Source organism: Typopeltis vanoorti, chromosome 3 (genome assembly GCF_054136105.1).
Source record: "Typopeltis vanoorti isolate ZY-2024b chromosome 3, IOZ_Tvanoo_1.0, whole genome shotgun sequence".
NCBI classification, from domain to species: domain Eukaryota; kingdom Metazoa; phylum Arthropoda; class Arachnida; order Uropygi; family Thelyphonidae; genus Typopeltis; species Typopeltis vanoorti.
In genome coordinates this window covers 117,511,419-117,538,406 of record NC_143551.1, presented here as the reverse complement: position 1 = coordinate 117,538,406, position 26,988 = coordinate 117,511,419, and the positions used below count along the sequence as shown (strand labels likewise).

The window sequence follows — 26,988 nt, the reverse complement described above, 5'->3', positions numbered from 1 at the left end:
AACCATCCAACATCCACTTTCCAACACAAACAACACACAGAACAGCAAAACCACTACAATCACTCAGGTTGAAACAATACGATACCTTGGAATTTACCTCGATGCAGATATGAACTGGAAAAGCCATATAAAATATCTACACAACAAACTACGAACAATAAGTGGCAAACTCTACAGATTAAAAGGCATAGTTCCCATACCCCTAAAAACACTAATATACAAAGCACTATGCCAAAATATACTAAGATACGCTATAACAACGTATGCTTTCTGTGCACCCTACAAATTAAATAGATTAATGTCGCTACAGTACAAAATGACAAAACTGATCTTTTGGGAACAAAGAGAAAATCACGACCTTATAAACATTGCAATGGCAGAAGACAAAATACTGACAGCAAAACATTTATGTCACTATGCAGCCTTGCTAAAACATTATTTCGATGCCAACTACAGGACAGTTAGAAATACATACCGTATAACAAGACCTCAGACTACTAATTATATCACATATAAATACAATAATCGCTACGGAAAGGCCATGCGAAACTTCTACATCCCAGACATAATAAACAAATTACCTTTTGAATACAGAAACCTTACAAACTACAATAGCCTGAAAAGAGCCCTAAGGACATACTGCGAACAAGAAACACGCACCCAAAATACCATACAAACTTAATGAAACACGATATATTCGCTCAGGCTTCCAGTTCAGCGACGCATCAGTACATTCCAATTTATTATGTGTGTGTGTGGGGGGGTGCGCGTGTGCGTGTGAGTGCGCGAGCGCGAATTTCTCAATCATAAATTCCGTAGCATCCTAACACAGCAAACTGGTGTCATCCTCAGATAAGCTTACATTTAAGCTTCGAGGATGAAAGGAAAAAAAAATTAGTTCTCATCCAAGATGTATCATATGTAACCAAATGCATGTAATGTACGTATCACAAGAAAACCAATGTATGTATTATATATAAACCAATGTACGTAATGTAAATATCACATGTAAACAAATGTAAGTAATGTATCATATGTAAACAAATGAATGTAATGTATATAATAACTGTAACAAATGTATGCAATGTAAAAAAAAAAAAAATATTTTAAAAGTAAATCATGAGTTTACATCGTATGTTTGTGAAAATAAGGACACAATATTCAGATTGCATATGTATAATGTATAAATACTGTTGTATAATCACACCTTTTCAAACTTGAAAAAAAAAATAGTAAACCACAACATGTAATATTATACAACTTATGTAACTCTGAACAATATAATTGTAAATTATTATTATGATTGTTATATAAAAAAAACTGTTATCATCATTACTATTTAAATCTCATTATATGTACACAAAGTGCTGAACCTTGTAAAATAATATACTGAATAGATGATCATTGTACATATGCAAATATTTGAAAGAACAATAAAAAAAATTATTATATGTCTTCTTCTTTTGTTTTTCATTTTTTTTTAATTCATGACACTTTCGTATACATGTACTGTAATTTATATAATATTTCTTTAAGATTGTTTCTCATATTCCTTATTCATTTGGCCATAAGATAAGTAGTTCAGAGACTAAACTTTAAGGTTCTTCATCGAAATAATAATATTATTATTTTAATTATTTATTTGGTAAATAGACATGTTTTTGATTTGACAGCCAAACAGATGGTCCATCTTCTTGTCGTTGACTTTGCTATTTTCTCTTTGCATTTTATATTTCAGTTTCTTTTTATACCCTTTTTTTTTATAGAAAATAGTGTTATCGTATATAGAGAATTTTCTCTCTCTTCAGCTATTGGCTGGACCTGCAACAATGGAAATTTTAGTCATTATTTAATCACCAACAATTTCATTGGATTCATGCTATAGTTAGTGTATCAGTATGGACCTGTGCGATATGCACTGCACTTTGCATCGAATATAGGCAATAAACTATGCATTGTGGTAGATATTGCATGATCCCCTAAAACAGAACTTAAACCAATGCTCCAAGACGGCCTCGTAAGTTTATTGTGCGTTAGCTTAACCACAGCTTTCTATTTACCTGCTGGGTGCCATCTTCCAAGATATGATGATGATTTGTTTGTTGACGAAAACGAAGGTCACTCTCCTTTTCCAGGCCATTATTACAACCAAAAACAGGACGATAAAGCCAGAAATTTTGAATTTGCGTTACGGAACTTTTTGTCAATGTTTAAAAAAAAACGGGCAGATAAATCTCCCAGCACTAATATTTCTGAAAGAGAATCGAACTCTACTGATCAATGGCATAAAAGGTTTCTACAGAACCAAATAAAATTGAATGTTGACACTAGGAAAACACTGCAGCTCTACAAGGCTTCGGACATTCCATTAACGAAAGATAATGCAAAACAGACCTCCTTCATAAAGACAAAAACCTTTCCGTTCATTCTTCTAGGACTTAGCGCGACCATGCTAGCATTAACTATCTGGCTTATATGTATATTTGTACGCTACTGGATGAAAATAAAGCGAGAAAAAACACTCTTAGAAGATGAAAAAGAATCTAAAGTGATTAGTGCACCTTCCCTTGCCTCAACAATTAACAGCTTAATCCGCCAAAACGTTGAATCAAATGAGAAAACATCCCAACACGATTCTTTCGAATGAACCTACTTCTGAACAAACCAAGAACACGTAATTGAAAGAGGAGCGAAAAAAATTATGGATTCAGTCTAAATCGGTGAATGAAGAAATTAAATCTGGTTCTATTTCATAAGCAGAATCTTCAAAATCCACCGGGAATATCTCCAACACCAGCAGTCGCATTCTCTAGCTCGAGAGCTGAACGATGGTCTTCATAATGAGAAAAGGCGATCATCACGTGCTAAAAGTGAATTACCTCACCATTATTAAAGTATATGGTTGTCTTCTTTCATGTAATAAAATGTTTAAATGCTATCTTAAAGAGAAATTCTAAGATCTGATTTTGAAAAAAAAAAAAATATATATATATATATACTGTATATATTATTTAAATTAAGGGGGATATTAAATCCCACATTATTTCAAATCCGAATAAGAAACTCAAAGGTAGGAATCAAAGAGTTTCATGCCGAATATAGCAAACTATAAAAGTTTCGGCGGACTGTAGCGTAAGCTAAAGCACGTAGTTCAAGACTAGGGCAACACGTTGAAAAGGTGTGTAAAGTTCTGATCACTATTCTTAGTATTACCCATAACGTAGAACACATCTCCTAGGAGCTGTTTTAGCTTACGCTACAGTCGCGCCGGAACTTTTATAGTTTGCTATATTCTGCATGAAACTCTTTGATTCCTATCTTTGAGTTTCTTATTCGGCTTTGAAATAACGTGGAATTTAATATCCCCTTAATTTAAATAATGTTTTACATCGCCGAAATGAAGCCTATTGGCTCTTTATTTAAGTAATTTATGCGTGCACCTTTTTGAAAACTCGTATAGCAAAGTATAAAGTTCTCTTCGCCATGACCTCAGTATTACTTGTCTATCTACTCACTAATGAGAACCCAATGCGAGTTGAAACCTACCTTCCGCTTGAAGGTAGGTTTTTTCCTGTCTCTGAATGGGGCCACCGCTGAGATTATGGCTCTGCTTGGTGGTGGGGGTGGGCCTGCCACTGAGTGGAACAATGCTGAGATGGGCGATCTTTCGGGATCGCCTAATTTTTAGAGCCCGCTTCACCTATACAAAGGTCTGGGTAGTGACCTCCCACCATAATGTATAACATCAAACATCTCCTAGGAGATGTGTTCTACATTATGGGTAATACTAAGAATAGTGATCAGAACTTTACTCACCTTTGCAACGAGTTGCCCTTGTGTTGAACTAAGTGCTTTAGCGTACGCTACAATCCGCCGAAACTTTTATAGTTTGCTATATTCGGCATGAAACTCTTTGATTCCTATCTTTGAGTTTCTTATTCGGCTTTCAAATAATGAGAGATTTAATATCCCCTTAATTTAAATAATGTTACATCGCCGAAGTGAAGCCTATTGGCTCTTTATTTAAGTATATTTATTATTATTATTATTATTATTATATTAAAGAGGGCGCTGTGTAGGCTTACGAAAGGGCGCACCGTGATATCGCTGCCCCAGATTTTTTATAGTTTTAAAGTGGTTCCAACTCCTGTTTTTAATTTGAAAGTGTTCCCAAGTAACTCTACCAGTCATGCCGAAGACAGTGATATAAACATTACCGAAATTGGCTAAGAAGAAACCAAAGTTTGAAGTGTTGAAAAGTGAACAGAGAAGACAGCGGTCAACAACGAGCGAAGAACAAAGGACGTCGCCATCTTTTCAATCACGCCACAATGGCTCAAGGGAAGAAAGGTGAGTCATGAAGTGTATCAAATGCCTGGAGGATTTATCGTCCGACGGAAATCAAATAACCTGTACGAAATGCAGTAGGATTCTACACTTAAAACGTGCCGGATTTTCAGAAACAGCCTGGCAACGTAAAACCAATGCAACACGCGAGGAATGGAAGTGTGTAATCTGCAGGAGGAACAAAGAAACGCACCTAAGGAAGCCACCTACGACGCAGCAGATTATACCGGAGGCAAAAACAAACGACGAACTGAGCAGACAAAAAATACAAGTGAGCCCTATAATTTCAACTCTTTAAATAAACTAATAAAAAACTATCTAGAGACTATAAAAGCCAGCTTAGTAGATCTTGTGCAAGAATTCTTCGACAAACAGAGCGAACAAATAACAAAATCTAGCGAGTATGAAGATTTGGTCAAATAGAATAATTTAGCAGTGATAGAAGTGTTGCAAATGGTAAAAGACATCAACATCAGCATTTTAGAGAATGAAGTTCTTGACTCCGTCAAGAACTTCATTCTCTAAAACTACAATAGAACGTTTAAATCAGCAACAACATAAAGAAGATCTTATCATAAACGGTCTTCCAGAAACTGCACCTACAGAAAACCTCAGAGACGTAGTTTTAAAATTAGGCCATGCAATTGACATTCCCCCTACAGCTTAACGGCATTCAGACCGTAAATCGGATTCCTAGGAAGTGCAAAAAACAAGGCTTGCCACTACCTGCACCAGTCATATTTCGTCTTACAAGCAAATCCACAAGAGACAATCTCATAAAGTCAGTTGCCAAGGACTTGAACGCATTGCAAGACATCTTCCTATCCGAATATTTAACACCATTCAACCAGAATCTGTTGTACCAAGCAAAAACAGAAAACAATTACCAATATTTGTGGATCAGAGATGCCAAGATATTCTTGAGAGTCACAAAGTTCAAAACCGATACAAATTAAAAGCTCAGAAGACATAGAAAGGCTGCCACAGTGAAAAAAAAAATAAAAAAAAGTCTCCTAATTAGTTCAAAACGAAGACCACAATAAAAATGAACGTGAACCACCTAGACAGATGCAATAACACCAAAACATACTGGCAATTTCACTTTGATCAAACCTTTTAGATCATTCATTTGACCTCCCAAACATCAGTCTACTTCCAACACAGCAATCAAATCAATAAAAAAATACATATATCTAACTGGTATCATCTTCAGATAAATGCGCATTAAAAAGCTTCAAGGATACAATCATAGACATTACGTTACATTATTATTATTATTATTATTATTATTATTATTATTATTATTATTATTATTATTATCTGAGATCTCCAGGGAATAATAAAGGACTCATTGAGGGAAGCTATAAATCACCCAAACCAGCTATCATACCTTCCCTTAAATTCATTTATACTAGATGCACTCACTACCCCTAAGGGAAAATTATTCCACTCCCTCACTGTTCTCTGGGAGAAAAACCTAGCTTTTACCCCGTTCTTGACTGCAAATAAATTTAACTTCAATGGATGTCCCTCTGTTCTCTCCCCACCTTCCATATCACTAAAAATTCCATCAGATGCCATCCTATAACACTCATTCAAAAGTTTATCGACACCTGGTGTAGTCTTATCAAAGTCATATCATCCCTCTTATTTGTCCTGTTAACCAAAGTCTGTAATCCACACACTCGCAATCTGTCCTCATAATCTAAATCCCATAATCTCGATATATGGAATTCTTCTTTGCACGCTTTCCACAGCTTCTTTATCCCCCTTGGAACCCGGGAGACAAAATCTGCGCACAGTAATCCTGGTGTAGTCTTATCAAAGCCTTATAAAGAGGCAAAATGACTTTCTTATCCTTACAAGTCAAGGTTTGCTTCAACATCGCAATTATCCTCTGAGTTGTATTTGCAACTTTTGCTATGTAACATTTGAACTTTAAATTCTTATCCATCAATACACCAAGATCCCTTGCCTCTTCAGTTTCTTGTAGCATAACCTTGCTAATATAATATGCCGCTGGAAATCTTATCACGCCAAAGTTCATAACTTTACACTTACTAACATTAAACTGATAGCCATTTTCGTTTGCCCAAATTTCTAGCCTATTCAAATTATTTTGCAAGTGCTGAATACCAGTAGCATCCTCGATTGCCCTGTCTATCTTCGCATCATCAGCAAACAATTGCAAATCTGATGATAGACTCTGCTTGATATCGTTAATGTATAGATTGAACAATAATGGCCCAAAGACCCTGAGGTACACCACTGGTCACCTTAAATCTGGTAGATGCACACCAACTGTATACCACTTTCTGATATCTATCTGACAACTATCTACTGATCCAAGTCAAGAGATTATATTCCAATCCCATATTCTCCATTTTACGCAACAGCCTATCGTGTGGTATCCAATCAATGAGTTAGAAAATTCAATATTACTATAGTGTACATTTTCTTATTCTGCTTGACCTTAACATTGTTATAAAATATGAGCAAATTGCTAAAACATGACCTTCCTTTAGGAACCCCATGCTGCTCCTTGCAGAGTATAGCTTGTTTGTCTCTCCATTACTGAATGCGAATTCTTACCAACTTCTCTAAAATCTTCACTACCACACCAGAGATACTAATCGGTCAATAGTTAGACTCATCAGTTTTTGCACCACCCTTGTGCAATGGAACTATCATCCATTCCTTCCATTCCTGTGGTATCATTCCTGAGCTGAGACTCAAGTTATACAAACATTCTTATATATAATTTATACACAGGTTATGCAACAGCTCTTCAACCTCATTTGTGTACTGAGCACTGGTGTGCAGTGCTACTGTTACATCCAATGTAGCAGTACTATTGTACACCATGTTACATACACCTGGTTGATATATCTTAGCAAAGTGAGCACGTTAACTGAACAATCTCATTGGCTTCCTACACTCGAACACCATCTGCGTTCAATAAAGTTATTCTTTCACATTCATTCATTCTTTCTTTTGCTTGCGTCATAACGATAAAAATTCTTTTGGATTGCCTTTAGCTTGCATGGCCAATTTTTTTCATACTCCGATTTAGTTTTCCACACAATACTCCTTACTTTTCTAGCCTGAGCTTTATATATTTCATAACTCCTCTCACTCTTATTTTCACGATGTGATGTTCTTTCCACATCACCTTCTTGTGGATCTCTTGCTTAATAAGGTTGCACATCTATTTCACTCCCAACCTATTTATTCTTCGAACATTAGGGATACATTCAAATACGCCTCATTTAAGCACTTTTTCAAGGATTCCCATGCATTGCTGACATTATTTCCCATTCAGTAACTGATACCACGGGACCAAAGATAGCATTCTTCTAAGCTTATCATAATTCCCATCATGATGTAGTTCAGCATGATCACTGTCACCAATTTGTGGTAAAATAGCCATATTCTTGACAGAGATCCACTCTGACGCTATGAGCAAATCTAACACTCTTTGATCTCGAGTTCCTTCTTTCGCATGCTGCTTGAGAAAGTTGTCTCGCAACAATTCAATAAATTCCTCTTCTTTCTGATCATGAGATTTCTCTTCTACCCAATCAATGTTTGGAAAATTAAAGTCACCCATAATGATCATTCGTTGGGTCCCCACAAGGCTAAATTGGCGATGCATTTCTTCGTCCCCTACAACTGAGCAGCCAGGTCTGTAGCAACACCCCACCAAATATTTCATTCTGTCAGCCTCCATTTCGCACGAGATAGACTCAAATTCACCGCTACATGGGACATTGTTACCATCATTGTTTTCTTAGGTTTTTACCCTACCTGGACTTAAGTCATCTGATATCATCAGTAGTACTACTCCTCCTTCTCCTCTGCTATCTCTTCTGTCATTCCTAGAATTAGTATACCCATTACACTCGATTCCACTTACCATATCTGATTCTGATAGACAAGTTTATTCTTGAGGAAAATGCTGGTTAGAATTTCGTTGTTTATCCGTGGGTTTTACGTCTGTTTGCTTTTTTTCCTTAAAACATTTTGTTGACATTTTTTGTATATTTCTCTCAAACGAAGGAAAAAGCTTTCATACAAAGCTATTGGATCCTGTAAATTAAGTAAACTGTTCCACTCTACGATTTTATAAGGTAATCTATAACGTTTTTTTAACTATGATGATCAAGATTGCTCTGATTGTAGAGTTCTGTTGTTCGTATCTGTGGAGCAGCTGGGTCTAGTTGTATGGGAAATACCCGCTATTAATATTGCTATTACTGACGATGTGTATGAGTTTGCAGGAGCTCTTTTGTATGTCATTACTTTTTCTCTTATTGGGTACATTATTGTCAAGTCAATGTTATACCGACAGAATATATATAGATAGTCATGTAAATATAAATATGCAAATAATGAAATAATTTAAAATCTCAAAGAGAACTATTTCTCATTGGTTTCAATTTAATATACATAATTTTTCTAGTAATTAACAATGCAGGATGGATATCATGCTAGCTTATAAAGATCAATAATTATTTCTGTAATTCATAAATATCTACTCACATTAAAAAACAGGCATATCTTTCAGTAAAAAAAACTATTACTTCGGAAAGATAGAATTAGACAGGATTGTATTTTCATGAATTTCGTTTTCTTCATGTTATTCTCCATCCGTAATGTGAGACAATTTAGATGTAGTCTTTCCACATATCAACAATACCGGTACCTTTAGTTTTCTCAAAAAATTTACGATCTAAACGCTTACTTTGTTCTTCAGAGAAGTGATTTTTCCAGTCCCCGATAATTCCCTTACGAACGAAATTCACTCGAGGGGATGAGGCATCAATAACATCATAAACAAAGGCTTTTTTGAATCCTTCGGGAATTTTAGGATTATTTAAAATTTCTTCTCTGGGGGAGGTCATAAGTTGTTGCATAAATTTACCGGTCGTTTCTTTCATATACTCTACGCTACTGTATTCCAAAATCTTCTCCACGAGGGTGGGATCTTTCTCCAGTGGTTCCAGAAACTGTGGACCTAAAAATTTGGCAAATCTCCACACAGCTCTTCTCAGATCTTCTTTCATCTCTTCATAAGTGATAAATAAGACGTTTGGATCATTTCTATGCGAGTACCATGAGAGCAAGTGATCAAAATAATCTCCGAAATCATTTTCTCCATTTACGAAAATCTCAAAGAAATGATCAAACTCTCCATGCGGATAGAAGTAGTTTGGAATCGATTTGGTGTGGTAAAAGAAAGACACGCAACAATCCTTAGGATTCCTTGCAACATAAATATATTTAGCTTCAGGCGAATAAGGAATTAAATGGAATGGTAAGTGAATTTTGATTGCTCCTGGACGATTCATGGTCTCCGCAGCTTCAGCTCCAGTTATCTCCAAGAATGGAGCATCAGAAAAAAATTCGACCATTTCAGTGATCGGTTGACCTTTACGAAAAATTAATGAAACTATCTGTTGAGTCCATGTTGTTCCGCATTTGGGAAAGGTGACAATAAAGACGTCATCAGGTTTTGGTTTGTAGCTGATCGCAGATTTAAGCTTTTCTGTGCAAAATGCTTCAGGAATTCTGAATCCATCAACATCTTTGTACTTCGGCCATTTCAGCGAATTGCTCATCATGATACGCCACTCTGCAAAGAAACGAAAAGAAGATGATTACTACAGATTTTCGAAATGAATAATACTTAAAATCTCTCTCTCTCTCTCTTTGACTTAGATATTTGGACCATCATTATGTAATTATTAGACACCTGCAGGGAGTCCAAAGGCTCATCGAAGGAGGGCACCTGCTCTACAGGTCTCTCTCTCTCTCACTCCTCAATCCACCAACTGACCGGAACTACACCAACGCCATCTACCGCCGCTAACCACCACTAGTATTTCCAAGGACAATCACAAACATCCATGCCCACAGCGGGATTTGAGCCCGCAGCCTTTTTGGCTGGAGAGCGGATATGCTAACGACTCGGCCAGCCAGGCTGGCAATAATAAGTATAATAAATATATAATAAAATAATAATGATGGTCCAAATAATTTTGCAATACTTTCTAACGTTGATTGACTGACTTAAACTCTATAACAAAATTTGACATCACTGAGTTTTCTAATCATTACTCTTAAAATTTTCATGGATTTCTAGGACTCATAAGCTGAGAATCTGATCTAATCCTGTGGCTTCCTCTCTTTGAGAGGGTTGCAGCTGAATACTAGGGAGATAGTAACGAGGTGGTTTCCCGTTGCCTTCCTTGCGTATTTTGATCACTGTAGCCCGTGTGTTGTATCATCTTGCAAGCAGGCAAACCGTGTCCGGTTTGCCTGCTTGTGGGATGAAAAACCCCAGACAAACTGGCGGAAAAAATCCTGCTGTCCACGTCCAAGACCGGCTAACTTGGTTATGGCTGAGAAAGATCCTTCACTCAAGACACTCCTTTACCAAGCATATGGTTGCAAAGCGCAAAGCCACTTGGGCTAATCGCGCGGACAAGCTGAGGATATTCCATTGAATTTTCCTACTCTGCACGCGCACGCGCACGCACGCACACACACACACACACACACACACACACACACACACACACACACACACAAAACGATAACACAACAACAACAAGTCACACAAGCTCGGACGCGAATAGACATACCTGAAATCGCTCGCTCCTGCTTTTTACCTTGAATTAATGCCGTATCGAACAGAAAAACTGGATCTATCTAGCATAGACTGATAGCTCGTACAGTGCTCTATCTAACAGTGAGTAATTTACTCTATAGTTTCACAGTTCTAAGCGCGTATCAGTGAAAGTTTATCCTATCTTTATGAACTGAATACTAATGTTCACTCTATCTATTGTTCTGCTACCTCAAGGACAACGTCCCATTCATAATAGGATTAGCTGCTACAGCAAGGGCTAACAACTAACCCCCCCCCCCCCCAACTGCTGCCACCGAAACCTATTCAATAAAATTGTCACTTCTAGGAATAAGCAGAACAGTGGTAAGTATACTATCTTAAACTTTGTATCTTAGAAAGCGTAGCAGTTCAATAGGAAGGCTATGATACACAACTTTAAATAACATTAAGATGGCGGCATGGGACGAATTACAGTTCGAAAAAGCCCTAGATTTGCTGCGTAACGTTGCCAAAGTAAGCTTTAATTTAAGAAATGATTTTAAAAATGACATACTAACCGCAGTTAGAACTAACGTAGGTTTTCAATAAAATGAAAAACGAAACTAAAGAAGCAATAGAACTACAGGCAACTACAAGCAACTAGGAACAGGTTAACTTAGCTCAGCCTACTCAGCTATACTCGCAAGTCGTTAAAAACAATGATAAAAACAAAGACCAATTTGAAAACACTCCATGCTATAAACTAATAATGATACCGATAGCTCAACTAAACAGCGAGGAAACTAAAAATATCATCAAAGAAAAAATAGATCCAAGGAAAATCAAAATCGGAATAAGAAAAATGAAAAGTAATAATAATGGAGGAGTCTTAATTGTATCCAAAGAAAAGACTGACATAGACTTGCTACATAATGAAATCACGAAGGAATGCAAAGACACGTTAGTAGCAAACCCCAACAAGAAACATCTTCCAAGACTAATTATACATGATATTCCCAGTGAAATTGATACGAACAACACAATCGACTCAATCCGCATGCAGAATAAAGAACTCTTCATCGGCGACACAAAGATGACACAGCAATTTATCATGACAAATAAAAAAATGAACAAAAGAAACCCGATTATTGAAGTGGATCCAACAGTGAGGACAAAATTGCCAAAAACCGGTGTCAAAATGCTGGAGAATTTGCCATTGTGCAGACTACGTAAGCGTTTTGAGATGCTTTAACTGCAATAAATTCCACCATCACACACGAGACTGCAGGGGGGAAAACCACCATGACATAAATTTATGAGACATAGACACTCCTGGCGACGACTTATTTACATCTAAGAAAATTGAGTCACCATGAAGATCAATGGATCCAAAAAAAAAAAAACTCCTGGAGAAGACGTAATAACCATCGATATACTCCTAAGAGCGTTTGTCGAATTCCCCGAATTCATAACAACAGTTTACAACGAATGCCTAAAAAGAGATAGATTTCCTTCAATATGGAAATATTCAAAAATTATACCCATAATCAAACAGAAAAAAAAGAAACATCCGATGAAATTAGCAAATACAGGCCAATCAGTCTCATAAACTTTGCTGGTAAGGTGCTAGAAAAACTTCTAATAAACCGAATAATGAGCGATGTCTACTCAAGAAACCTATTAAGCAGCAATCAATACGAATTTAGACCTCAGTCCAGCACAGTAGACACAATTATGGAGGTTAAAGAGTTCAGAGAAGACAATCTACAGCAAAAAAAAAAAAAAGACGTACTACTAATCTCACTCGATGTGCAAGGAGCCTTCGATGCTGCGTGGTGGCCAGCCATAATCAATCAATTAATAGATTTAAAATGCCCAAAATACTTACTCTACCTTACAAAAAATTATTTTACAGATAGAACAGCAACCATGGCATTAAAAACCACAACTGTAGCGAAAGAAGTCCAACGAGACTGCCCGCAAGTTTTTGGAACATCCAGTACGACTCGCTTTTAAGATATCCTTTCACTACTGAAACAAAAGTCACAGCCTTCGCCGATGATGCGATGAAAATGATTCGGGGACGCGACGGCTTACAGTTAGAAGTAACGAAGAACGAAGAACTCTTTAAAATTGCAGAGTGGGCATGCCAGAAAAAAAGTTACCTTCAATAGCACCAAGTCTAAAGTGCTCCACATTTCACGCAAAAAATCAAAACAACCTGTAACGGTCTTCCTAAACGGAGAAGTTCTCGAGGTAGCCAGTGAGCTAAAATATACCTAGGAGTGATAATAGATGAAAAATTTACCTTCACTAAGCGCATCTCATATGTTGCCGAAAAAAGCTTACAAATTGTAAACCTCCTAGCTAAATCGACGAGGATTAAGTGGGGATTAGGCCAACGAGAGCTGAAAAACAATCTATACCGATGCTATACTACCACTGATATCTTATGCTGCACCTGCCTGAAAAAATGCACTAAAATCAAAGATAAACCGACAAAAAATAAACAGAGTTCAACGCCTTATAGCCATACGCATAATTAAAGGATTCAGGACAATATCTTTCGAGGCAACTTACGTTATTGCAGCTCTAACACCGACCTGCCTGAAAATACAAGAATTATCTCTTGTATATGACGTCACTTCCAGAAGATATAATGAAAGTTACAACATCGATTCAAATTATTACGAACGCCCGCTTCACTACAGCAGGTGGCCTCACCCAGCAAAGAGAACAAATATTAAGGAGAAGGAAAGCTCTGAAAGCGACGATTTTTCTTTCGGTTGTTCTTTCATTGCATACAACAGACAGTCCATTATACAAGAACGCTGCTCTAGGTTGCATCCTCTCTGTTCCAACAACCAAGCAGAACAACCTGCTATATAGTTCAGTCACTTACATATCTCCAGGAATTACAACTCAATACCTCTCATCAAAACACAGCAACAATTTACAGTGACAGAAGAAGCACTAAAGATGGCATAAAAAACCGAAACAACCATATAGCATTAACAGAACAGACAAGAAATCTGGTTCGGAATCTCACTCTAGAGGAATGGGAAATCAAGTTCTGCTGGGTGAACGCGCATACTGGGTCAGCTGGCTAAAGAAGCAGCTAGAAACGAATGGCTAGAAACAAGTTATCAAAAGTATTCAAAATCTGCTATAAAAACACTTGTAGAAGAGAAAAGCCTAAACTTGTGGGAAGAAGAATGGAAGACATCAAAAAACGGATCAACAACAAAAGAATTCTTGCCAAGCATCAGAAGAAAACTCCGGCTGAAAAGACACGCCATTTCTCTAGGTTTAACCACGCTACTAACGGGATATGGAAAACTAGGACACTACTTACACAGATTCCATATCCTGGAATCACCATCATGCATCTGCAGTCACACCTTCAACAGGCTATTGACCACATACTCTACGACTGCTAGCTACTGGACTCCATCCGGATGCCTCAAATACAACATGTCATCACTTCCGGAGACAAGTGGCCAGTATCAAAACACAGACTTATCGAAAAATATTACTCAGAATTAATTAAATTTGCCAATAAGATCAACTTCCAGTGCTTGTAATCTAACATAAATTACTGATATTGTGTGAATTATGTGGTGTTAATATATGGATATATAAAAATGTAAATGTAAATATGAATATTGATACAAAAATATAAATATTAATGTTAATCAGTACTTGTAAGCTACGTGTAATATAAGCATTGTATGCAATGGAGCATGTAGGAATACATTACCTCCTGGTAGGGTTACTATGGGGAGGAAAATGCACACACACACACACATTTTTTTGAAGCTGCAATGTTATAACTAACCTAAAATACTTACACTCATCCAGATATTATCTTTCAGAAATTAGCTTAGCGATAAAAATCCGCCTTGGTGCTTGTTTGAAGGAAGAGTGGAATTTGAACCCTTTTTGTTCTGGGAGATATAAATATGTTTATCAACAACAATTGCAAAAAAAATAAATAAATAAATCTAGATTGCTATTGGCCTAAATAAATTTTAATCACGTGGATAATATGCAATGATATTTTATTTTATCTCTGCTGGCTGTTCATACCTATTAGGGAAACCATCTTCTTTGGAAATAGCCACAATTATTCTAGTTTTGCTTTTGTTTAAACGCCACCTTGATATCAGCGATTTCGACATTTAAAGAGCTAAACTAAGAGAATGCATGTAAAAGACACGCAGATGATTTACAATCACCCGCGTTGGATCGAAAACATATATATATATATATAATTTTTTTTTTTTACAGTTTAACCACAGTTTATGATCTTTCAAAGAAATTACATGAGTCTAGGGTACATTTTATTACATGTTATTACAATTATTATGATTAGGACAATATAATACTATAATTAATTTTAAAATTAATAATAGTCCTAACAAAAAAATTATACAGTTTTACACTAAAACGTTAAACAGCTTTTTTTACATTTTGTCATTTGAATTTTAATTTTTAATTTTAATTTTATTCACAATTCACATTAACAGTTACTTTTTTGTTAACATGCAATAGATGATGCTAAATGCCTTTCATTTCCACGGTATAGCTTCCACAGTTCGTTGAAGCTATACCAACACAAGATAGCTTCTTCCACAGTTCGTGTTTTGATGTTCTGAAATTGTCTTTGTGTTTTAAATTTTGTGTTAAGTTGTTGGGTGGCGTGGGTAGGAGATGTGATCTCACTGCAGAACCGTATGAGTTATTGAAGGGTGTAGGGATGTAAAGAGTTGTGGTGGTTCGTGTTATGCGATGCGTGTCTGTTGTTACGACAGGTGTTTTGAAGGAATTCCTTAGTAACGCGATGAAGTGTTTCATATTTTTAATGCCTATGTGTGTGTCGCCATAAGCGGTTCGAACATTGACTGTTGTGCATAATCCTCCAAATCACTGTTGGCACAATTTTCCTATGTAATGTTTCTGTTTTCGCTAGATGGCTGTTTGATGTGATTAATAATAATAATAATAAACACGAAACATATTGCATTACAAGAATGATGATACCTTAACTAATTTCATGTAAAACACTTCGTAAGTTTCTAAGCATCTTTATGTTCACTGAAGTGTATTAAGCATTCAGTATGGTGCAGAGCAAGGCTGTCGATAATTTCATTTGTTGATACCGAATCATCTTCTACTGGATTCATTCAATTCGGGTTAGCGTCTTCCTCGTTTTCAATAGTGCAACCTGTGGTTAACCAGCTTTAGTGTTCTTATTAATCAAATCAATTGTTACTTTAACTGAAGAATACCTTTTCCCTTTCAAAGAAAAAAAAAAGAAGAAACGAATACAAATACACAGTTAAAAACTCGGATCGAGCTAGATAAAGATCCGTAGTTGTAACTTGTAAATAATAATAATAATAAGTAGAAAAGTAGCAATGTTAACCAAACGCTACTGGAAGAAAAATGAAATTAATGAAAGAAAACCAACACAAATAAAAAAGCCCAACTGAGTTTGCAAATACATGTTCTAACAAATAAAACTATTTTCGTCTTGTATTCCTGTTTAAAACGAAATTTCATGTTATTCGAATACGTTTTGTTTCTCTTTTGTCATTGGACAATCCAGTCAGTTTTCTAAATTAAATCCCTGATAAAATGCATAGATTTCATTTGAAAACGGTCGACTGTAAAAAAAAAAAATTTAAAAAAAAATAAAAAAATTTTCTGCACCCACAAAAATAACAACGCTTGACATGGAAAACCTTCAAAAGGGACCCAATGCGCCAATGGGTCCTGTCTGAACGGACGTTAACAATTTTCGTGTACTCATTGTTCGACGATACAAGATTGAAGAGGGCTTTCTAGTGAACCAATAATCGCCTTTATAAAGGGAATCAAGATCGGTTGCAATCTTCTTACAATATAAGGATAATTCCTGCTAAAGTGGTATTTCACCAATGTATGTTCCTTACATTTACTCCACTTTGAATCATGAGGTGTGAGTAAAAACGCTTTCATAATTGTGCTACTGTAATAACATTAGTTTCACTGTTGTGTATAAAATAAAAGGGGAATTTTAGTATCCTATCTTTTAACAACATCAATAATAATAATAATAATAATAATAATAATAATAATAATAATAATATGCTAGAAATTTCATTATAAAGGGGTAGGAAATATTTTATCCCTATATTTTTTTTTGTTTTATATGTTTACTTTATTTTTCAGAATTTTCTTTGATTTTGTCTTTCTTTTCTTTTCCACCTCCAATACTATTAACTACATCCAACAGGTTTTCAAGTGACAGACTCTTAATAACTTCAAATGGAATGTTGCATGCACTGATGGATTTAATTTCAATGTAGAAGATTGATAATCCAAATCGTGCTCGGGATCATATCGGAAAAATCCTTGCACCGGAATTCCGTGTATCTATCTGGATTCCTACAAGTACAGAACTTTATGTTTTGTTTTATGTTAAGAATTCAATAGAGAATATATTTTTATTTATATTGGAAAGTATTGATAAAGTAGACTTTAAAACATTTTCACATGTTTAAATGAAGAGCACTAAATCACATTCGAGTCATTCTAATAAATAATGCTTAATACTTAATCGAGGTTATTTCGAAAATGGATTCGTTTACAAATGTGCTTAATTCAGAGATCAAGAAGAGACATTGCCATAGATTAGTTTTTAGGAACTGATGATTTTAAAATTAAGAAAATGTTAATCTTAAATCAATATATGTTCTTATTTAGAATTCCTTCTTCCGATGTTCTTATACCACACACACACACACAAACACAGACATATTATGTTAGGTAATAATATGTGAGATAATAACCAAAAAAGGTTATTACTATTAAAAATAATGCAAAAATCAACGGCCCATTACCTCACAGATCTTTTTGCATTCATGTCGGGGGATTTACATTGATATTAATTGCTAACTTTCGTGGTTACGTGGTTAAATCAAAATCAATTTTAGGTTTATTGTTTATTTCTTTTCGCATGATTCTAGTTCATTCTACATGCATAAAAATTATTCCCATCTTATTTTATTAATGTAAAGTTGACACTAGGCTGAAAGTGGATTGCGATCCTGTTAACAGGAATTGATTTCTTTCAGTTCAGTTTCATGAAAGAGGTCACTGTTGTGACGATGTTCGTGAAGGGGACAGCTTCTCACCTGTTTGAAGATTCCAAGAAGATGATCAGCTGCTCTCTCTCACTCACTCTCTCTCTCTCTCTCTCAGTGAAGATGTAGTGATTACTGCTGTGATGAAGATTTTTGCAAACTAGATGATTTCTTGATTGTGCACGGAGGTCTTCTGACAGCAGACTTCTACAGGTTAGAGCATTCTCGAGACGAACACATCAATTTGGTATTGACGAAACCCCCGACTTTTTCAGTTTTCGATTATGGAAAAGAAAATTCAAGAGTGAGATTTGTGTATTATGGGAAGGACTTGTGCCACGTTCTTCACGTTGGTGAATAAATTTGCAAAATTGCTACGAAGTCATTTGATGTTTCGTGCTAACTACTTGTAACTGAGTGTTTGTTGTGTTTAACTAGAGAAGGTCAGACTTGACGTAAAATAATTCCTTGTTTTTATTGTTTTTGAATAATCCTTTCAGATTGATTCCTTGAACGCTCTTAAGAAAAATCTGTAATCTATGTTGAACATTTTGGTTTTTTACCATAATACTTGATGTTTGTTTGCAGTAGGATTTGCTCAGTCCTGATTTGTGTTTCCTTTCGTTCTCTACGTCCTAGACGTGTTTTGAATGGCGTTTCTCCCTATCTGCCTGTCAGTCCTAAGTAGTATAAACCACGGGTACAGTTGATCTTGTAGATACTTTTTTTTTTTTTTAGAGGTGAGCGGAAAGGTTTTGGTGATTTCAGGAGATCGGAGATCTTGTTGAAAGGGGAGGAACAGAAGGAAATCTTTATATTTTGTAGTAGTAGTATTATTGATATCTTATCTATAACAGACTGTATAGGGGAGAATCACTTCCGAAGTGTTTTGCTTGTTCATTTGAATGTCTTGAAGGTTAATGTAGAATTTTGTTGACCAAATACTGTTTAATGGTGCGAAATAGTCTAGCTCTTGATTTCTTTTAGCTATATTAATGGAGATTCTGTGGACTTTATCACGTATTGAGCGAATAATGCCTATTTATTGCTTCGGGTTCTGATGGAATGTAGTGTGCAAATATCGTTCAGTGTTTGTTGACTTGCTGTGCACAGAAATTTTCATGAATGTAGTTAAGTAGTCAGTTTTAATCATGTTCATCCGTTTCGTTTTCTTCGACTTTTCTTACTCATAACTTGAGAAATTTTACATGCAGCATTTCCACATACCTGCAATATCCGTATGTTTTGTTTTCTCCTAAAACTTACGATCTAAACGCTTACTTTGTTCTTCAGAAAAGTGATTTTTCCAGTCTTCAACAATTCCCTCACGAACAAAATTGACTAAACGAGGAGGAGCACCATTAAGATCAGAACCAAACGCTTGCTTGATTCCTTCAGGGAATTTGAGATTATTCAAAATTTCGGCTCTGGTAGAAGTCACAAGTTGTTGCATAAACATGCCGATAGTTTCTTTCATATACTTTACGCTACTATATTCCAAAATCTTCTCCAAGAGGGTGAGATCTTTCTCAATTTGTTTCAGAAATTCTGGACCCAAAAATTTGGCAAATCTCAACACAGCACTTTTCGGATTCTCTTTCATCTCTATAATATCTATCGATCATTTCTATGTGGGTTCCATGAGAGCAAGTGATCAAAATAATCTCCGAAATCATTTTCTCCATTGAGGAAAATTTCAGAGTAATCATCATCAAATTCTCCATCCGCATAATCTTAGAGAGGAATCGATTTGGTGTGGTGAAAGAAGGAGACGGAACAATCCTTAGGATTCCTAGCAACATAAATATATTTAGCTTCAGGCGAATAAGGAGTTAAATGGAATGGTAAGTGAATTTTGATTGCTCCTGGACGTTTCATAGTCTTCGCAGCTTCATCTCCAGTTAACTCTAAGAATGGAGCATCAGAAAAAAATTCGACCATTTCAGTAAATGGTTGTCCTTTACGAAAGATTAATGAAATTATCTGCTGCGTCCACGTCGTTCCGCATTTAGGAAAAGTGACAATAAAGACGTCATCAGGTCTTGGTTTGTAGCTGATCGCAGATCTAAACTTTTCTGCGAGAAATGCTTCTGGAATTCTGAATCCATCGACATCTTTTACTTCGGCCATTTTCGTATCTTGCTCATGATGATTCCACACTCTGTAAAGAAACGAAAACAGGAAAACAACTACAGATTTCAGAAATTAATAAAACTTCAGATCTCTCTTTCTCTCTGTCTATTACTCTCTCTCTCTCTCTTTCTCTCTCTCTCTCTCTCTACGATTGAGGTATTAATAAAATACTTTCCAATATGTCTAACGTTGATTGACCTTAGACGAGAAATAAACTTCATAACATGGACTTTATTATCATTATTGTTAAAACTTCCTTGCAACCTCAAGACACATCTGTTAAACAGTAACGTGTGATATACGGATGCTGTGCATTTAGAAATTTGAAATAGTCAAGAATTTGTTTTTTACACGGTTATCTAGTATTCAAACCAGTTTATTTATTTAATAAAATTTTAATTTTTACTACGCCTATTGTTCTTCGAGATATCTGCAATAACTATCTTTAGAATATTAAATTACTCTCAGGTTGACATTATTAACACGTTCATGCCAGACGTGTCTTGCGCTAGTTGCGCCTCAAACAGGACAGTATTTTAGTGCAGCACTGTAATTTGGATTCAGCTTGGCTTACGACTGTGTAGTGTGGTGTTTATTTTAGATGCTTCTAATTACGCTAATTACTCCATTTTTAACTAAATACAGTATTGCATTGACTGTGTGCTGATTTGAGTGCTATAATAAAAAATTACTTTGTTTGGCTATATATATATATATGTGTGTGTGTGTGTGTGTGTGTGTGTGTGTGTGTGTGTGTGTGTGTGTGTGTGTGGAGAACACACTCTAAACAGAAATGGTAAAAAATTGATTGACTTTGTAGTTTATAATAAGCTGAAAATAATGAATTCCTTCTATAAACATAAAGACATACATAAATATACTTGGGCAGCAAGAGGATGGAAATCAATATTAGATTACTTTATACTAAATGAAAAGACATCAAAATTTTCACTAGATGTTAGAGTTCACAGAGGATATGAAATAAGCAGTGACCACTTCTTTGTTAAAATAAAATTAAGATTACCACCTAAATGGCTACAAGTAACAAGAACAGAAAGAAAAATTGAAACATTTGTTTATAAAACTAGACTATTGAATGACACAAATGTACAATAGCTATATGAACAAAGAAATAACCAATATCTAGATAAAATAAAACAAAACGAAGAAATAGAAATAGAATGGCTTAATATAAAAACGATACAAAATGCAGCAGCAAATGAAAGCTTAGGAAAGACCAAAAAATTCAATAAAAGAAAAAACTGAAGATCTGGGATGATACAATCAAAGAAATAATCAAAAAGAAAAAAAGAAGCTATCACAAATGGTTAAGCAGTAAAAGATTAGAAGATGGAATAGAATATAAAAGAATAAGAGCCATAGCTAAAAGAGAAGTCAGAAAAAGACAGAGAATCATGGAACAAATTTGTTTCTAATTTAGAACATGATTTATATAAAATAAGACCCAATGTATATAAAATTTTGAAACACTTAAATGCAGATACCAAAGAAAACATAAAATTAAACACTGAATTGAAATGAGAAGAATTTCTAAATTACTACACAGAACTGTGGACAGACAAATATTTTAAAAAAGACAACTGGCAAACAATTAACGAAAATGAAAAGGAAAAAACTGAAGAAGAATTAGAAATCAGCCTGAAAGAAACAAGAAACGGAAAATCACCTGGAGAAGATAAGCTAGGTTCAGAATTATATAAATACGCAGGAACAAGATTAAAAAGAAAACTCTTATTATTTTTAAATAAAATTTACTCATCTGATATCCCCTCAATAGAATGGAAAAAAGCAATTGTGATTCCTACCTTTAAGAAAGGTAATAGAGATGACCCTAAAAACTATAGAGGTATCAGTATAATAAATTCCTGTTACAAAATATATAGCAGAATCTTAAATAACAAACTAATGAAATATTCCGAAAACTTTATTCTAGAAATACAGAATGGATTTAGAAAAGGACCATCATATATAGACCCAGCCTTTTGCCTAAAAAATTAATAATAGAGAAAAGAAGAGCATATAATTTAGAAACACATATTGCATTTATTGACTTTGAAAAAGCATTTGACAAAGTTAAAAGAAACATATTATTTAACATATTAAAAGAAAGACAAATACCAAATTATATCCTAAAAGCTATCACAAGTATATATGAAAATAATCAAATACAAATAAGATTAAATCACGAGCTATCATATACAAGAGAGATAAACCAAGGAGTCCGACAGGGATGTCTCCTCTCAGCAACTCTTTTTAATATCTACTTAAATGAAATAATAATAAAATGGAGTAAAAATTTACATCAAGGAATTAAACTTTCTCCCACAGTTAACTTAAACACTCTCCTCTTTGCCGACGACCAAATAATAATTACAAATTCTGAAGATAACTTACAGAAAGCTATTTTAAATCTAAATGCGATATCCAAAGATTATGGTATGATAATATCAACAGAAAAATCAAAAACTATGGCCTTTAAAGGACAAGATCCAGCGAGAACTAAAATAGTAATAGATATATAACAAGATCTTAGAACAGGTGAATTCATTTAACTACCTAGGATGTACGATCACATATGAAAATGAAAAAGATATAAACGTAAAAATTGCAAAATATTTAAAAATAACAGGTGTAATTAACTCTATATTTAAACCAAACCTATTTCAAAAACAAACAGACTAAAAGTATACAATACATTAGCCCTACCAGTCTTAATGTGTGGAAGCGAAATCTGGACAATAAAACAAAAAGGCAAACAAAGATTAACAACAGCAGAAATGAAATTTATGAGAAAAACTGCGAAGTATACCCTATTTGATCACAAAAGAAACGAAGAAATTATGAAAGAATTAAACCAAGAACCAGTAATAGAAAAAATTAAAAAATATAAACATAAATGGATGGAACACGTTCAAAGAATGAAAACAGAAAGATTACCAAAACAAGCCTTAAAGTACAAGCCATTAGGAAAAAGAAAACCAGGACGTCCTCTTAAACGATTCAACGATGACTTCTAAGGCCGGAACAGGCCATGCTAGGCTTAAATCCTTGATACGCATGACGATGATGATGATATATATATATATATATTTTTTTTTTGAAACAAATATAGTGTTATTAGTGGTTGAAGTACAATTTTCCCAGATTTCGCCGTTCTCCATGTCCGCCTTAATTCTTAGTTCCTTAGTGGGTCCTACTTGGATATGCATTATCTAAACGAATGGAAAGAAATCTTGGAGTGAAAAAGACGATGGTATGAAGATTTCTAAGAAATTAATAAACAACGAGAAATTGCTATTTTGGCGAAAATATACAGTAATAGCTACTATCTTTAAGAAAACATTATCGCACACTATGAATTAACAATACAGGGAAATACTTTTTTTTTTTTTACTGGATGTATATATATATATATATATCGTCGTTGTCTGAGCAATTCAGTTATAGGGGTTTTATGCCCTGCAGATGAAGTTGATCTTTCTACCTTGATGTTGGACGTTCGCCGTCTCTTAAGCCGAAACTCCAACCAAAGTTTACGTCTCAGTATGAAAAGCGTCAAACATTTCTTTTATTTTAAATAGTACACGCTTTTAATTATCAATACAAATCACTTAAATACTAAATTGTTTGAATATACATTATACATAACAATAATTGTTATACATATAAATGACCGAAAGGACCCCCTAGAAAAACTATAAAGATGAGCGCCAAATACTTAAATCCAGCAATGTTATAATGCATTGACAGCCTTACTAGCTGTGATGTCATGTGGAGAGATACGGATTCTTTGTTAAGTAGTCTGTGAATTCGCAGACTGCTTATAAAACGATTATATGCTTATAAGTCTCTCTCTCTCTCTCTCTCTCACACACGCACACACACACGCACGCACGCACGCACGCGCGCACACACACACACACACACACACATGTATGTTAATTCAATAACAATATTGGTACAGTATGTTGTACCAATATTGTTATTGTAAGAATAACAAGATAACTACAATCCTTGATTAAGCAATAATAACAATGAACACGAAGGATGTAAATATTACTTAAAAATGGAGATGAGCAGCTTAATGGCTTAACTAATTTCCTCTACAACACTCTGTAAGTTTCGGAGCATCCTTTTGTTTCATTCCATCCATTAGGCAATCTGCCTTAGTGATGCAGGCCATCACTGAGGCAGATTGCCTTTGTTAAAAACTGAATCTCCTTCTTCTAGGTATTCATTCAGCTCAAAGTTAGCATCTCCTTCGTTAACGTTGCACTTTGTAACTGCCAGCAGCTGAAAGAATCTTCTTATCCTTTTAAATTTCTTGAAAAGAAATGATCTAAAATCTCGGAGACAGCTAGATAAACACTCATAGCTGTAACCTGTAAATAGCAATAATAAAAAAAAGTAGGAGAAAAGTGGCAATGTGAACCAAAATGCTATTGGTATAAAATAGAAATGAGTGTAGAAACCAAAACCAGAACAAACAAAAGAAGCCGTTTTGAGCTTCGTGTATATATTCAAACAAGACATAAAAATCTTTTCGTCTTGTGCTTCCCTTTTTAAGATTAAATTTCACACCTACAGACATTTCGTTTTTTGTTTTGCCGTGGGACAGATTTAATTTAGAAACAGTGTATTGTAAAATTAGTGAAAAGGATTTTAAAGAAATCGTCTTACAACAATCATAATGCTCTATGTGGATTGAGTTTGGTCAAATTCTGTCTAGGAAATGAAAAACTATCAAAATGGCTTTTTTTACATGAAGATGAGTTATTCGATCTCATACTGAGATGGAAAGGTTTTCCCTGACGAGTTTGTTTTCATTCCATAAACCAGCCATTAGGATACATACAATTAGCAGACAAACGATTCCAATGGATATAAGCCTAACCTCCTCATCCTACTAAATTAAGTTTACGGAAACCAAGAACATTTGACAGTTATAGATGTTAAAGGCCCGGTAAAGATTTATCTGTTTGTTTTTGTAGGAGTACAGATTTATAACAATTGCTATTGAATAAGTAACAAATTATGAATTTCGTTTACAGCGGTCGGTTCTATCAGTACAAACGAAACTACATTAAAGATGCGCTTTTTTGCTGTTTAGTTAAGCACGTAGTTAACAAACCGAAGAATGCCTTAGAAATAATAACTCTTTCTTTTATAGTTTTTCGTTTTTGAATCAGATCCACCAAAGGTTGAAATTTTATTGCAAGTCAGCTAAGTTTAGATACTCTGGTTTCTATGCTCCAGAGACAAAATATCATACTTTTGTGAGATTTCAGGCCTCAAATATTCCATGTGGTTCATGTTAAGGCTAATCTCATCAATGCAATGTTTCGATTATAATGGCAATCGCGATTCCATGCATTGTGAACCAGTGACCCACTCCATTAGCTGGATTTTCTATGTCTTGTCCCACACCAGTCGATGATAAGTATTAGTTAAAAACGAAGACTTGCGGATTGTATGCTATTTGTCAAAATTCTTGGCACACGCATCGTTCAAACATTCATTCCATCCTCTCTGACTATGCTGCGCACGTCTCTATATAGATTCCTTAAGGCTCAATGGTAGAATGAGAAAAATACACATCTTTATTAAGGAGCTTCTTCTATTCGACTCTGTGTCACTTCCGAACTTCCTTCAACACGTTACTGGCAGTGGGCTTAAAAATGCTCAACTGATATGCAATATGCATTTCTAATGAGTGAATTACAAACATTTCCTCCGAATATTATCTGAAGCCCCCCCCCCGAAACGATATTGGCTATTTTCGTGTACTCATTGTTTTGCCATACAAGATAGAAATGGCTTCAGAGGGAACCACTCATCGTCTCTACAAAGGGAATCCACATATCATTTCAGTCTGTTTACAACACAAGGTTAAGTCCTTCTGAGGAGATAATATTTTACAGTTTATTCGTTAATTTTATTCAGCTTTGAGTCATGAAGTGAGAGTAAAAAATAGGAGGGCGCAGACACATACAAATACATTAGCCCTCAGTACTTGCTTGATATAACCTGGAAAGCAAATATGGAATATGGAAAAATGAATTTTTCTCAGGGCTCCATATTCCAAATCTGCCAAAAAAAAATCTGTTGATTTTGTTTGTCAGAAATGAAACATAAGTGTTGAAGACACTTATGTTTCATTTCTGCTACCTACTTATGTTTCATTTCGACTACCTACTCCTAAAGTGCTTCTATTTAAAAAAATAGAAGCACTTTAGGAGTAGGTAGTCGAATATCGAATTACAACTTTTATTCAGTGTATGTCATTGCACAATTAGAATTTCACGAGTGCGATCCCAAATTGGGTCATCAAATAAAACGTTGAGCTCTTTCTCTTGGCGAAGACACACACACACACAGCTATCACACCATTTACGCAGATATATGTAAACGTCACTTACGCAGCCTATATTCAAAATACTTCGTCACGTGAGTCATCATGTTGCTGGTCATAATTGTCAGCAGTGTTGATCGCAATGACAAAAATACAAAGAATCTTTCGGAGTTCAATAAACGGCTTACCGTGGATGCCCGTCTAGTTGGAGCCACACTTTTTGAAAGTAGCAGAGCTGATTTGTTTCTCAAAAGGTGAGATATCCGGGATGTTCAATCAGAGGGAAAAATAACCCACATTGCTTGTCTAAGAAGCCTTAAGTTTGGTGTTGCAGCAACTGACGGAAGTATTTAATGAAGTCTGTTCCCGACCCATATCTCATCGAGGTACGG

At 35.1% G+C, this 26,988-nt stretch overlaps 1 protein-coding gene and 1 pseudogene across 3 annotated transcripts; both read right to left on the bottom strand.

Annotated features, from left to right (window-relative positions):
* Positions 1-1,693: 1,693 nt before the first annotated feature.
* On the bottom strand, positions 1,694-14,861 carry LOC150108502 (sulfotransferase ssu-1-like). 3 transcript variants are annotated; one of them, XR_016550664.1, is made up of 3 exons: positions 14,812-14,861; positions 8,890-9,982; positions 1,694-1,821 (listed from the first exon to the last, which is right to left on the bottom strand). XR_016550664.1 is itself a non-coding variant. In XM_090415919.1 (2 exons), the coding sequence occupies exon 2, from the start codon at positions 9,969-9,971 to the stop codon at positions 9,015-9,017; it is 957 nt and encodes a 318-aa protein (XP_090272045.1). In that variant the 5' UTR covers positions 9,972-9,982; positions 14,812-14,861; the 3' UTR covers positions 8,827-9,014. The 3 variants fall into 3 exon arrangements, 1 of the variants encoding a protein (XP_090272045.1); XR_016550665.1 differs by lacking the exon at positions 14,812-14,861 and adding an exon at positions 10,995-11,117; XM_090415919.1 differs by lacking the exon at positions 1,694-1,821 and having other exon boundaries at positions 8,827-9,982.
* A 4,484-nt stretch (positions 14,862-19,345) lies between these two features.
* On the bottom strand, positions 19,346-20,220 carry LOC150108501 (sulfotransferase ssu-1-like; annotated as a pseudogene).
* Positions 20,221-26,988: the final 6,768 nt, after the last annotated feature.

Bases quoted from the DNA above. Each gene is read 5' to 3' on its own strand.
- LOC150108502 (XM_090415919.1), bottom strand. From the start codon at position 9,971: ATGATGAGCAATTCGCTGAAATGGCCGAAGTACAAAGATGTTGATGGA.